Source organism: Pseudorca crassidens, chromosome 15, assembly GCF_039906515.1.
Source record: "Pseudorca crassidens isolate mPseCra1 chromosome 15, mPseCra1.hap1, whole genome shotgun sequence".
Taxonomy (NCBI): Eukaryota; Metazoa; Chordata; class Mammalia; order Artiodactyla; family Delphinidae; genus Pseudorca; species Pseudorca crassidens.
This window is the reverse complement of record NC_090310.1, coordinates 64,896,331-64,910,311: the sequence shown is the minus strand read 5'-3', so window position 1 is coordinate 64,910,311 and position 13,981 is coordinate 64,896,331. Positions and strand designations below refer to the sequence as shown.

The 13,981-nt window shown below is 37.1% G+C and overlaps 1 protein-coding gene across 3 annotated transcripts in view; it reads right to left on the bottom strand.

The window, feature by feature from the left end:
* Positions 1–13,981, bottom strand: part of ITCH (itchy E3 ubiquitin protein ligase) — a 118,535-nt gene that overhangs the window by 22,471 nt on the left and 82,083 nt on the right. For all 3 annotated transcript variants that reach the window (XM_067707870.1, XM_067707869.1, XM_067707871.1), the window contains 3 exons: positions 11,589–11,658; positions 6,079–6,163; positions 2,707–2,835 (listed from right to left, as the gene is read on the bottom strand). In XM_067707870.1, the coding sequence (XP_067563971.1) occupies positions 2,707–2,835; positions 6,079–6,163; positions 11,589–11,658 (284 nt within the window). The remainder of the gene's footprint in view (positions 1–2,706; positions 2,836–6,078; positions 6,164–11,588; positions 11,659–13,981) is intronic.

Below are 13,981 nucleotides of genomic sequence, written 5' to 3'. Positions count from 1 at the left end.
AGGATGATTTAACATATGAAAAGTCAACGCAGTACACCACACATTAATAAGGGGAAAAAAACCACACAATCATCTCAAATGATGCAAAAAAGCATTCAACAAAATTCAATATCCTTTTATGATAAAAAAGCATTCAACAAACTAGAAGGAAACCAACTCAACATAATAAGAGCTATATATGAAAATCCCACAGCTCACATCACATTCAACAGTGGAAGAATGAAAGCTTTCCCTCTAAGATCTGGAACAAGGCAAGGTTGCCTGCTTTCATCACTTCTATTCAACACAGTATGGGAAGTTCTAGCCAGAGCAATTAGGCAAGAAAAAGACAAGGCATTCAAATTGGAAAGGAAGAAGAAAACATTTCTGTTTGAAGATGGTATGATCTTATATATAAAAAACCCTAAAGACTCCAGACGAAAAAACCTGTTAGCACTAAGTAAATTCAACAAAGTAGAACACAAAACATACAAAAATCAGTTGTATTCCTATATACTAACAATCAACAATCTGAAAAGGAAATTTTACAAAACAATTCCGTTTACAAATAGCATCAAAAACAGTAAAACACTTAGGAATCAATTTAACCAACAGGGTAAAAGACTTGCACAATGAAAACTATAGAACATTGCTGGAAGAAAATAAAGAAGACAAATAAATGTAAAGACAGCTTATGTTCATGGATTAGAAGACTTAATATTGTTAAGATGTCAACACTAACCAAAGAAAACTTCAATGCAATCCTTATCAAAATCCCAATGTCTTTGTTTGTTTTTTTTTTTTGCAGAAATAGAAAAACCCATACTAAAGTTCATGTGGAATCTCAAAAGAACCCTGAAAAGCCAAAACAATCTCAAAAAAGAACAAAGTTGGAGGATTCACATTTCCTGATTTCAAAATTTAGTAAAAGCTACAGCAGTCAAAACAGTGTGGTGCTGGAATAAACACAGACATACAGAAAAATAGAACAGAAAGGCCAGGAATCAACCTTCACATATATGGTCAAATAGTTTTTGACAAGGGTGCCAAGACCACTAAACAAAATGGTGCTGGCAAAACTGGATATCCACTTGCAAAAGAGTGGAGTTGAACCCTTACTAAAACCATTTACAAAAATTAACTGAAAATGAATCCAAGGTCTAAATGTAAGAGCTAAAGCTATGAAATGCTTAGGAAATACACAGAATGGGAGAAAGTATTTGCAAATGACATATGTGATAGGGATTAATATCCAGAATATACAGAGAACTTCTAAAGCTCAACAAAAAACAACCTGATTCAAAACTGGGCAAAGAACTGAAACAGACATTTGTTCTAAGATACAAAAAATGGTCAGTAAGCACATGAAAAGATGCTTAACATCATGAATCATTAGAGAAATACAAACCACAATGAGATACCATTTCATACTAATTAGGATGGCATTACACACACCCAAACACACACACACACAGAGTAACAACTGTTGGCATGGATGTGGAAAAACTGGAACCCATGTGCTCTATCAGTGAGAACGTAAAGTGGTACATTCGCTGTGGAAAACAGTATGGCAACGTCACAAAAAAACCCACAGAATTGTCATTTGATTCAACAATTCTAATTATGAATATATATGCAAAAGAACTGAAAGCAAGAACTTGAACAGATATTTGTACCCTCATGTTCACAGCATCATTCACAATAGCTGAAAGGTGGAAACAACTCAAATGTCCATGAACCACATGTATACACAAAATGTGGTAATACATAAAATGCAATATTATTCAGTCTTAAAAAGAAATGAGGGCTTCCCTGGCGGCGCAGTGGTTGAGAGTCTGCCTGCCGATGCAGGGGACATGGGTTCGTGCCCTGGTCCGGGAAGATCCCGCATGCCGCGGAGCGGCTAGGCCCGTGAGCCATGGCCGCTGAGCCTGCACGTCCGGAGCCTGTGCTCCGCAGCGGGAGAGGCCACAACAGTGAGAGGCCTGCGTACCGCCAAAAAAAAAACAAAAAAAGAAATGAAATTCTGATACAAGCTAAAACATGGATGAGCCTTGGAAACATGATGCTAAGTGAAATTAGCCAGTCACAAAGGACAAACATTGTATGATTAGTCAAATTCAGAAACAGAAGGTAGAACAGTACTTATCAGGGACTGGGGGAGAAGGGAGACTGGAGAGTTACAGTTTACTGGGTACAGAGTTTCAGTATAGGATAATAAAAAAGTGTTAGAGATGGATCGTGGTGATGGTTGCACAGCAATAAGTGTACTTAACACCACTAAGATATAAACCTAAAATGGTCAACTTTGTTATGTCTATTTGACCATAATTTAAAAAATAAAAAACCCTAAACAAAACATATTAAGCAAATCAACGAAACACAGTTACTTTTCAAAAATGGAAAAGAAAAAGTAATGGGAGTTTTCAAGTTAAAAGGTGATAGAAATGAAAGAAAGTAGGTATCAGAAATCAGGGATTAATTGGTGAGCAGTACTGTACTGATAATTTCTAAACACTCTCATTTAATGCTGTGAATAGATGATAACAAATATGGAAAGTCTCTAGGAGAAAATATTTAAGAAGCTAATGGAAATACAAAACATTTAGTGATCAGAGACCTACAGGCAAGCCACCTCAAGAAATAGCACTCTTTGGTAATTGAGATCTTTATATAAAAATCTTAGGAATCAGTTTTACTTTTAATCAAAACATTTAGAAAACTTACAAGGCAGATTTTCCAGTGCGGGGATCTATATAGGTGGTTGTTCTTCTATTGTGGTCCACAAAATATGGAATTCCATCTACTGTGAACCTCATTTCCCAGCCTTCAGGTAAGGGCTTTTCGTTTAATTGACTATATAAAACACAGAAACATATATAAACAAAAAATGTTAAAGAGTTCCTTGTTTGCCAAGTACAGAAACTAAAAATACCCATAAAGGCGGTAGAAATCTTCTAGAAAACCATTTAGTCCAGTATTTTCCACCTGTTTACTAAAATCCTACAAGCATGTTAAACATGTCAACAGGCCCGTCAACCATCAGTCATTCATCTCTCTTTTAAACTTTCGTAACAGCAGTCTAACTGGTTTTGCTGCCTCTAGTCTCACTCTGGTCCTGTACTCATATTTCACGTTGCTGACAGAGTACTAAAACGGAGATCTGAACAAATTCTTTCTCTTCTAAAAGTGATATCACTATTCACCACTAACCAATTATAAGACATAAACTCCTCCATTTGGCCCTCACTCTGTCTCGATACTCTGCCCTCTATGTTTCCTTTCAGTTTTACCTCTGCACTCTACCTCCAACTCCCTTCCATGAACCCTGTGTAGTGTACGCCTACTCACCATTTCCCTAAACAAGACATGGTCTGTCAAACCTCCAAGTGAAGCCCTTCCCCTTGGCCAGAATCTCTATTATTCCTATTAAGGCAACTCAAATGTTCTTAATGGAGTATTCCTACCCACTTCCTTAATACCTATCTTTAGACCTTGCTTAATCTGTCTAAACTTCAGTGTTCTAAGTTTCATCCATATTTTCCAGTTCATTTTTCTCTATTCTACAGTTTCATTTTTCTCATCTGGTGGGTTTGGTGAGAAGGCAAAGCAATGGAAATGTTCAAGTTCACAACAGAAAGGAAGAAAAGGAGGGGTTAGAGGCATTTAATCTCACTGTTTTAGAGAGCCACTACTGCTGACAGGAGTGTCACTTTCCTCAAGTGTACTTCAGAAGAACAAAAGGCTTAGAACGATTGCCTAGAACAGTACTTTGTGAACTATGTCAAAAAGTTAAGATCATTTAACTATATTTACAGAACTAAATACAAATGTCAGACAAAAAAGACTACTAAAAATTTAAGAAGATAACACTTCTCATTTGTTGTAATCATATTTGCAAGATGGGCTCAGTAACAAGTTGTTTTCTTGAAAACAAATTGGATAGAACTGGGTCGTTTGTATTATTTATAAAAATATGATTCTAACTTTAGCTCTGAAACTTTAAATATGATTCTAACTTTAGCTCTGAAACTTTAAAGCAAATTACAGAAAGGTGACATGGTCTATTCTATCCTTAGTGACAGAATTTTAAAGAGAAATTAGAAATGTTACCTATGAAATTCTTAATTATTCCTTTTTAAGAAATTGAAAATATTTAAGTTAAATACCATAACTCCATAAAATGTTGTGATTTGCTGGTACCCAGAAATAGATTTTAAATTTAAAGCACACCTTTAAAATAGAGGTTCTTAAAACCCTGACCTATGGTAGTTGTGAAGATTTAATCACGCCCAAACAGAGGTCAGACCTCTGCCCTCAGCTACTGGGAGATGATCTCTAGGCCTCTGGAATGTCCTGCCTGTCAAGTGTATCTCTGTTTGCTTAGGGGCTTCGAACACCAGACCGTCAATCATGTGATTTATGAGGGAGGCTTTGGAATATGCCATATCAGCTCTAACCTCTGGAGTAACTAGACACTACAGGTATTAGCCCAAACTGTGGGGAAGAGCTGGAAACTAAAGGTTAGCTATGCAGGCAGTACATGATGGAGCCCCAATAAAAACTCTGGATACTAGAGACTAGGGTGAGATTCCCTGGTTGGCAATACTCAACACATACTGTTCCACATCAATTCTGGGCATTTGGAACCCTCTCACATTCTGCCCTATACATCTCTTCCTTCTGTTGGTTCTAGTTTGTATCCTTTCCCTGTAATAAAGGAGGCTGTGAGTATAAGAGGTTTCAGAGAGTTCTAGTCTCTCTAGTGAGTTATTGAACCTGAAAGTGGTTGGGTAGACACCCTAAATTTGTAGTCAGTCAGTTTGAAGTGAGAGTAGTCTTGGAGACCTCCCAGCTTGTGCCTGATGTCTTAAGTGAGGTCAATTTTGTGGGGACTGTGCCTTCTGACTATATAGCTTACCAAATTCCCTGCAGAATGGAACCCTCTGGAAATCTGATAAACACACAGCATTACATATTGTTATGGGCTGAATTGTGTCAACCCACAAATTCTTCTGCTGAAATCCTAACCCTCAGTACCTCAGAATGCGACCTTATTTGGAAACAGGGTTATTAAAGATGTAATTAGATGAGATCATGCTGGAATAAGGTGGGCCACTAATCCAATATGATCGATGTCCTTATTAAAGGGGGAAATTTGGACCTTGAGACATGCATACAGGAAGAATGCCACTGGAGTTACGCTGCACAAGCCAAGGAACTATCAAAGACAGAAGAGAGACCTGGAACACATCCTTTCCTAGTGCCTTCAGAGGGAGCACAGCTCTGCTGACACCTTGACCTTGAACTTCTATCTAGCTTCCTAAAATATGTATAAGACAAGTTTCTGTTGTTTAAGTCACTCAGTTTGTGGTACTTTGTTAAAGCAGCTCTAGCAAACTAATACATACACTATCACATAATGTTATAAAGAAAAACAATTACATATACATAATAAATATTAAAAAGATAAACTTGTAATAAATAATATATCTCTTTAGTGGCTTATTAACTAGCAAGTTCTTGTAATGATGTGTGTAAACAATATTTTGAGATATCTGCAACAACTGCAGAAAGATATTAAAAACCTGTGATTTCTACTGGTGGCAAAGTCCTAGGCATTGTTAGTTCTAATATTATGGTTGTGGCCTACAATCATAATGGAAAGAACACTCAGTTTCAGGTAAAGGTTACTGAAAATGAATATGTATTTTTCCCCTCTAAGTCACATACTCCCTGAATTCTATCCAGAGATGTCAGGTTGCAAAACCCCACTTTAGAATTAGTAATCTGGTCTTACTAACAACAAACAGGTATTTTTTGGGGGAAAACACACACACACACACACACACACACACACACACACACACACACACACACACAATTCATATATACCAGTGAGGTGTTTTTCCCCCCTGTACTCTCAAGAAACCCACATTCATTATATGGAAGTAATAGTGTAATTTTTTCTCTTAAGTATATGGGTAATTAAGGCCTTTGGGGAAAGAATACGTAGGTTTGATATTTTTCATAACTGAGTTGGAAATAGGGTACAATCTTTAAGAAGTTATCTATACACTAATAACTGCAAGTTCTTACCCTTGATTTCTGGGGTCTTCCCATTGTGTAATACGAGTATTGTGGTTGACAAAATATACTCTACCATTGCTGTCCGTTCTCTTCTCTTTAAAACAAATGAAAAAAGGCAAAGCATTAGAGTTGGCATAGTCTTCTTCCTCAAATTAAAATAAGATGAGCTGATTTTGCCCATTTCTCACTGCTGTTGATTTTGTAGTTTTTAAATCACAACTTTAAAGGTTTAATTTATTCTCTCACTATTAAATCCACATGCTTACTCAAGTTATAAAATATCATTTTATCCTAAAACAGGGGTCCCCAACCCCTGGGTCCTCGGCCTGTTAGGAAGAGGTGAGCAGAGGGTGAGCAAGCGAAGCTTCGTCTGCTGCTCCCCACTGCTCGCTGGCTCGCATGACCACATGAACCATTCCCCATCACCACCACCCCTGCCCCCACCTTGGAAAAACTGTCTTCCACAAAACCGGTCCCTGGTGCTGTCCTAGAAACTAAATAGACATAATTCACAATGTCCTGCCCGTAGGACCTTTCTGTTCAATCCAACCAGCAGCAAGAATAATTAACTGTTTTAACTCTGCATATATGACCTCATTTTAACCTTAAAAGTCCCACAGAGTAGGTAGTTTTTGTTTATTTTGAAGATATGGTAACTCAGATCTGCCCCAAATTTCAGAATTAAGTAGCAGCTAGAGGATGGAAACTGACGTCTGCATTCAGAGATATTTTTTCATATCACACCATCTCAATTCTTAAAATACAATGGGGGGATATAACTTAATTGTTTCTTTGCTATATGCTAGGCATTATTCAACTAGAAAAGACAGTTTCAAAATATATCCTGTTTCTTAATACAACCAGTTTCCAAATCCTAAATATCTATAGTAACTTTTTACACAAGGGTTGGGCAGAAGGGCTCGGCTCTTTAATTTACTGTATCTGAAGCAGCTGCTTGTTTACCCACCTGCCTCTTGCTTTAGAATTCTCCTTGTTTTCTTATACCCATTCTACACAATTTGCCCCGCTTCTTTGAGATTTCTCATTAAGGTTTACAAGCTGTGTGGATATTATTTTCTCTTTTAATAACCAAATTAGGTTTGAAATTTTAATATTAATACTAGTTCTGTTGTTTTGAACTATTGACTTCTTTGATCCATTACAAATTAATTCTTCAAAAGAACGGTCTCTTCCAGTGTCTGAATCTTTTAAATTTGGCCAAAATGTCTAAAAATGAAAACTGAAGTATTCAATAGTATGAAATGGATTCCCACATTTTACAAAGCATGGTTATCTTAAAATTAGCAATTTTCAAAAAAAAAAATTTAAGCTTAACTCCATGGTGATAAAGCCAATTTTTATTTCCTATGGTTTGAACGTTCATATGTTTTTCAAACAACATTTATTTAGATCCTTTGGATCTTTCTTTAAGCAAGATATTGCAGAATGAGTATTAGGCCAAATTATATAGCCTCGTAAAGTTAGTGTTTGGTAACTTTTAACTTATCTCCAGGACTGACTCCATGATCGCAAGTAGCAGTGATGATACTGGGGCAGGGGGTCGGGGTTGGGGTGGAGGTGGCACAGAAGGGATATATTGGTATCATGAATCTGCTCCTGACATCTCAGGTAGTTTCTATATCAGCTGACCTAAAATGGAAATAGAACTTCTAGAGTGTATTACATACAGAAAATGGACTCTGCATCTTCTGCCACAACCTGAATAATAAAAATGGCTTTGCCGGTCATGGAACCTTGAGTGTGGAAACATGTAACCAACTTTAAGAGCTGTCTCTGAGGCAAAAAGAAGCACCCACAGTGCTACACAGTTGTAGCTACATAATAACAAAATAAGTTAATGTTCTTGGCAGTCAAATTTAAATTTTTAAATACACTTACAGAATTAATAAATTTCTTGTGTACAAGTAATTTTTATGTAACTTTTATAATCTAAAATTAATATCCTAAGTGCATAGTTGAGCGTATATTCACCTTTTAACTGCCACGTAAGTTCAGATTTCAGGGCCAGATATTCTCTCTTCAAAAAGCTAACATGAACAGAGTCACTGCCTGGGTTCTCCAAGGGTTCTGAAGTCTGAGCACCCTGCCAACCATATCAGAGCTGATGAGGTCAGTTAGCTGACCTCAGCTAAGAACACCCTCTTCTTACCCATGGTCAGTGTTTACTGAATGGTGGCATGAAGCTAGGGATGGCATGGAGCTATTCCTTTTTCCTTTCCTTCCAGATGAACAGATTTAAGGCTTTGGTGTAATTTTGCCTTATTCCTGAACTTGTTTTGTGTGCTTTGGTTTTATCATTTTTAAATATCTTTTTTTTTTAAAAAAAATATATTTATTTAGACTGCACTGGGTCTTAGTTGTGGCACACAGGATCTTCATTGCAGCGTGCAGGCTCTTTAGCTGTGGCATGCAGACTTCTTAGTTACGGCATACAAACTCTCAGCTGCGGCATGCATGTGGGATCTAGTTTCCTGACCAGGGATCGAACCCCAGCCCCCTGCACTGAGAGCACAGAGTCTTACCCACTGGACCACCAAGAAGTCCCTCATTTTTAACTTTTAACTAAGCAGATTTTCTTTTCAGTGAAAAACATATGTTTGACATTTTAAATATTTAGTTTGTGCACTTAGATTATAGCTCACACACTTTGTAGTTGTGATTTTACTAGGTAGGCTTTCTAAATAAAAGCTTAGAAACATTTTTAAAACAAAAAACCAACAAAACAAAAAAAAGCTAACATGAGGTAAGATAAAGTTAATAGAAAACTTATTTCTATGTTTGTTCTAAGTATATAGTACTGATAAAAGCATTTCTTGGAAGAGGCTGTGAAAAACAAAATTTCAAAGGTGATGCGCTTGCAAACTGAAGGCTCACCTGCTTAGTGAGAAGTACTGTGACTACAGAGCTGATTTCTTACTTCGTTCAAAAAATCACATGGTAAACAACTCCTAAATAACTGAACACCAAGCCTGAATGCACATCAAACCACTTCCTGACTTGATGAATAAAACACTGAAAAACAGAAACTTCTTGTTGTTCTATGTATTCTTTCATAGCAACTCTGAAAATGAGAAAATAGCTTTATACTTGATGGGTAAACCCTCTACACAAAGCCCTATTAGACATATTGTTGAACCAAAAGCATTCTTTGTTCTCCAGCCTCTATAGTTTGCATGTGTTAAAAATTCTTCACTGTCAGCTTGTAAGGTAGTAATGCCTAGTCCTAGCATACAGAAGTCTGAAAGGGTGAAGAAGCTGGATACGTGGTGTCACAAAAATAATGCTAACAACTTTAGAACATCAACACAGGCTGTGAACTGGGATTTTATTTCCTGGATCAATGCTGAGGGTCTACTGGGTGGTTCTCATTTGTGATAGTACCAGTGCTGTCACTGGCTCAACAAATAATGCATATGCCCCAAAGGCAGAGAATCATAAAGCAGTAATCAGTCTAAATAATAGGATGATCGTGAACTCATTTAAGAAGGGGGAGGGGTTGCACTTCAACTTCAGGAGTATGAAACCTAAAAATAAGCAGAATGTAAAATAACCAAGGCAAAATTCTGATAACATACATAAGCTGGAACTGGGCCTCTAGAGGCAGTATTTTATGGAGGTGTTGTTGGCTAAAGTAAAAATGAGAAATACTGATGTTGAGGATAATAATAAATACAGAAGACAAGGACCAGATTTGCAAGAAAAGCTTTACAAATAAAGGCAACATAGCCTGCAATTCATGCTTCTTTGAGCGAGAAACAATTTTTTGTAACAGCTGCCCTGGAGAAGGAGCAAAATAGTTTGTGTTTCTAACAAAAGCCAATCAGGTCATGGTTTTTCTGCACTAAAATTAAGAGGATGAATACACGACCTACAGGTATATCGTTTCTCCTCTGTAACACAAACATAAAACAACTCTAGAAATAAAGCTGAGAAGACCATCCATGTCTGGGAATGCAACCAAGCAGGTCTAGTTCAATATGCCTCAAAAGAACAACATCCCTTCTTCTGAAGTACTTCATACCAATAATAAACTGTCCATTACAAGGCTCCCACAGATCCAAAAGACTCCTTACTAAACTACCAGACACTGGTAAAGACAGAAATTCACAACTTTCATATGCCTTCCCTTTGCTACAAGCTAGTGACAATAACAGTTATAACTATGAACTATTATTATATCTTTTTACTTCTTTGACTCCTAGGAATGCTAGGGATAAATATCTTTAAGGGCAATGGGGTAACTGAAAAGCAGGCTTACATAGCCAGTATCATTTATTGCCCAGATTCATGTGACACTGACATCAATTTTTTCCCCTCCATTCCTAAATAAAGTAACGCTAGAGCAATCTATCTGAGAAACTGATGTTTCCCAACAAGACTATCTAGAAATATCACTTTCTGAAATATCTGCAGCTCCTGAAGATAAAACTTCAACTGGTTCCATAAATGGCTTTACTTTGCTGTTTTGCACTTTCTATATTCTCTTTCTCTTCCGTGCAAAACTGTTTCTATATTGCCGTGTTTACTCTGGAAACTCGCTACAGCTCTATGACTTATATAATGGATATAAAATAATCTGGTAGGGCAGGCTCATCTTAAAGTCTATAAAAAGTTTTAATAACTAAGATACTTGATAACAGAGCATGCTCATGCAGGACACAGTCACCACCCCAATATGTTCCCCCTTCCACTGTTCTTTCAGATAACATCAACTCAATCAACCTCTGAACTGTGTTTTCGAAGCACCAATATGATCAAAATATCTTTAAAGCTTTTTATTTTGAAATAAGTATTACAGCATACTGCAAAAATCGTTCAAAGAATCTCATATACCCCCTTCAACCAGTTTCCTCCAATGGTGACATTTTATGTAGCTATAGCACAATATCAAAATCAGAAAATTGACACTGGTACATTACTGCTGACTACGAACTTTATTCAATTTTCACTCATTTTTAAAGTTTGAATTCATTTATGTAAACATACAGTTCTATGCACTTTTATTTCATGTACAGATTTGTGTAATCACCACCACGGTCAAGATATAGAACTGTTCCACCACTACATAAGAACCACTTACGTTACCTCCTATGTTTGTAACCACCTACCAGTGGCTCTGTCTCCTGGCAACTACTAATCTATTTCTCATCTCTATAGTTTTGTCATTTCAAGAATGTTATATAAATTGAATAACACAGTATACAATATTTTGAAATGGATTTTTTTCACTAAGCATAATGCCCTTGAGGTCCATCCAGACTTTCATGTGTATCATAATCCATTTCTTCTCATGCTGAGTGGGCAAAATATTTTTATATTTTAGAAGAGTAACTTAGAACTTTTGGGAAATCAAATGCCTATTTGGCACTCTGAATTAAACCAGCACACCCCAAAAGCTTTCCAGATATTCACTCAAGCAAGCGCAGAGTATATCATCCATCCATAAATACCTAATTGTTAAAATAACTGAATTCAATTTAAAAATCCATGTGACTTACCCCATCCAGGTGGCAGGGGACCCAGGGGATCAAATTCTTTATTTTGTGATGTAGCAAACAAGTCTTGATTCTAAAAAGAACAACCCCCAAAATGGTGAAATAATGAACAACTTAAACAGATAACTTGAGAGCAGGCTTATGAATTCTGATATGCCTTTCCCTGGCCATGTGCAACATAACATACTCTTACAGAGTTCACATCTTAGAGAAGTATGACAAGGTCAAGAATAAAAGCCAATGTACTCTCATGAAGAAAAAAACTTTGTCAACATTATTTAACATTTGAAACTATTTGAAATTCAAATATTACAAGTAATTTTACATCCAAATGACCATTTTTTCCCCTTCTTTAGCTCCAAATCAGTAAATTAGAGAAATACATAAATCTCCCAAGAGTTACTTATAAATAACAGTACTCAGAGTCATCAGCTGGCTAAGAAAAATTTTGTATTTATAACTCAAAAATAGAGGATCATATACAGGACATGGTATATACAAAGAATTGTGAGAAGAGAGTTGGGGGAGCAGGAAGAACAGGCTGTCAGATGAGTAAAAGAAAAGAATTCCAGTTGGAAGGAGATGACAAGCCTAGAACTGTATAGAAGACTTCTTAAATTTGTTTGAAATTATCACATTGGTGGAGAGAGAGGTTTGGTTAGATAAAAGGAAAGTAGGAGTCAACCACTGGAAAAAGAGAAGCAGAAGTCATACTGAGTGTGCAGTGTGAAGGGTTAATGACTGTGTTTTAGTTTAAATGTATAATGAAGTGGGGGATACTTTGTGGTCTTTCAGTAAGATGTGGTTAAGCCCTTTCTCCTTTAAGTAAGATAAGGCAAATAAATAATAGACTAACTGCTTCAAAAAAAAAATATGGAAAAAAAACTCACAAGTAAAATAAGACAGTGCACCCCATATACCCAGCAACGACATTCAACAATACCAAAACTACCACATTTCTTTATTTTTCTTCCATATTCTTTGCTGAAGCAAAAAAAAAAGCAGTCATCATTTCACTCCTATGTATTTTAGTATGCCTTTCTAAAATTTGTGAACATTTTCTTATACAACCACAATATAATTATCACACCTAGCAAAGAATCTATGTTAATTTTATCATCTAATACACAATCCCTAATTAAATGTCTCTGGTTTCTTACTGGGTCAAATCAGAATCCAAACAAAGTCATCATACTGCATTTGGTTTAGTCTAAATTTATAGCAGTTTCCCCCGCTGTTGGTCCTTTCCTGCCCAACCCCCACCCCCATGTCAATGACTTATTACAGCAACTAGGTTAACTGACTGAAAGTTTTAAAAGCATATGAGATATATTCCATTTCTCATTTAAAAGCTCTTGGGAGACAGACCTGTCAAGCAGTGGCCTTGCTCCTCCTGACACACACAATAATGAAAACAGGGTAACCAAGGAGAAACACTACACAAGGTTTGAACCCTGGTTACAGAACAGGTCGGAGTAGTCTGGCATATGACAATCTGTTTTGATAATTTTCTAAGACCCAAGCCTATCCCACAGGCTTTCCCTGGACAGATAAGGTGGGGGGTACAGGCACAATGAAACCATGGGCCAGAGCCATTACACAGTGATCCATTATCCATTCTGAGGTTAAAAATGCTAGGTGTAGGGCTTCCCTGGTGGCGCAGTGGTTGAGAGTCCGTCCGCCTGCCGATGCAGGGGACACGGGTTCGTGCCCCAGTCCGGGAATGTCCCACATACCGCGGAGCGGCTGGGCCCGTGAGCCATGGCCGCTGAGCCTGTGCGTCCGGAGCCTGTGCTCCGCAACGGGAGAGGCCACAACAGTGAGAGGCCCGCGTACCGAAAGAAAAAAAAAAAAAAGCTAGGTGTATGAGCATCTACTGCCCCCGTAACCACGGTCAGAACAAAGGCCACTGCATCTACCCAATAAACAGACTTTATCAGCAACACCCCACCACTTTTTAAGTAGCTGGTATTAAGAATGTTCAATTCAGTTCATAACTAAAATAGGCTGTTTAAGTTCTTTATAATTTAGAACCACTTTATAACAAGAGCAAAGAGTAAGAATTTGGATAGAAGAAAAAAAAAAAGAAAATGGTTGATGAGTAAAAGCTGCAATTCTAGAAAAGTTCCAAAGACTCTGAGTATTTAATTGGTCAAGTTTACAATAAAGCAATACACACTGTAGGTACTCCAAGAATCTGTTAAATCTGTCTTTAAAAAGGGTGTTTTTAAAGGTCATGTACTAGACATACAGATGGCCAACAGGCACATGAAAAGATGCTCAACATCACTAATCAAAACCACAAATGAGATATCACCTCACACCCATCAGAATGGTTATCATTGAAAACATCACAAAACAAATGTTAGTGAGGATGTAAAGAAAAAGGGAATCCT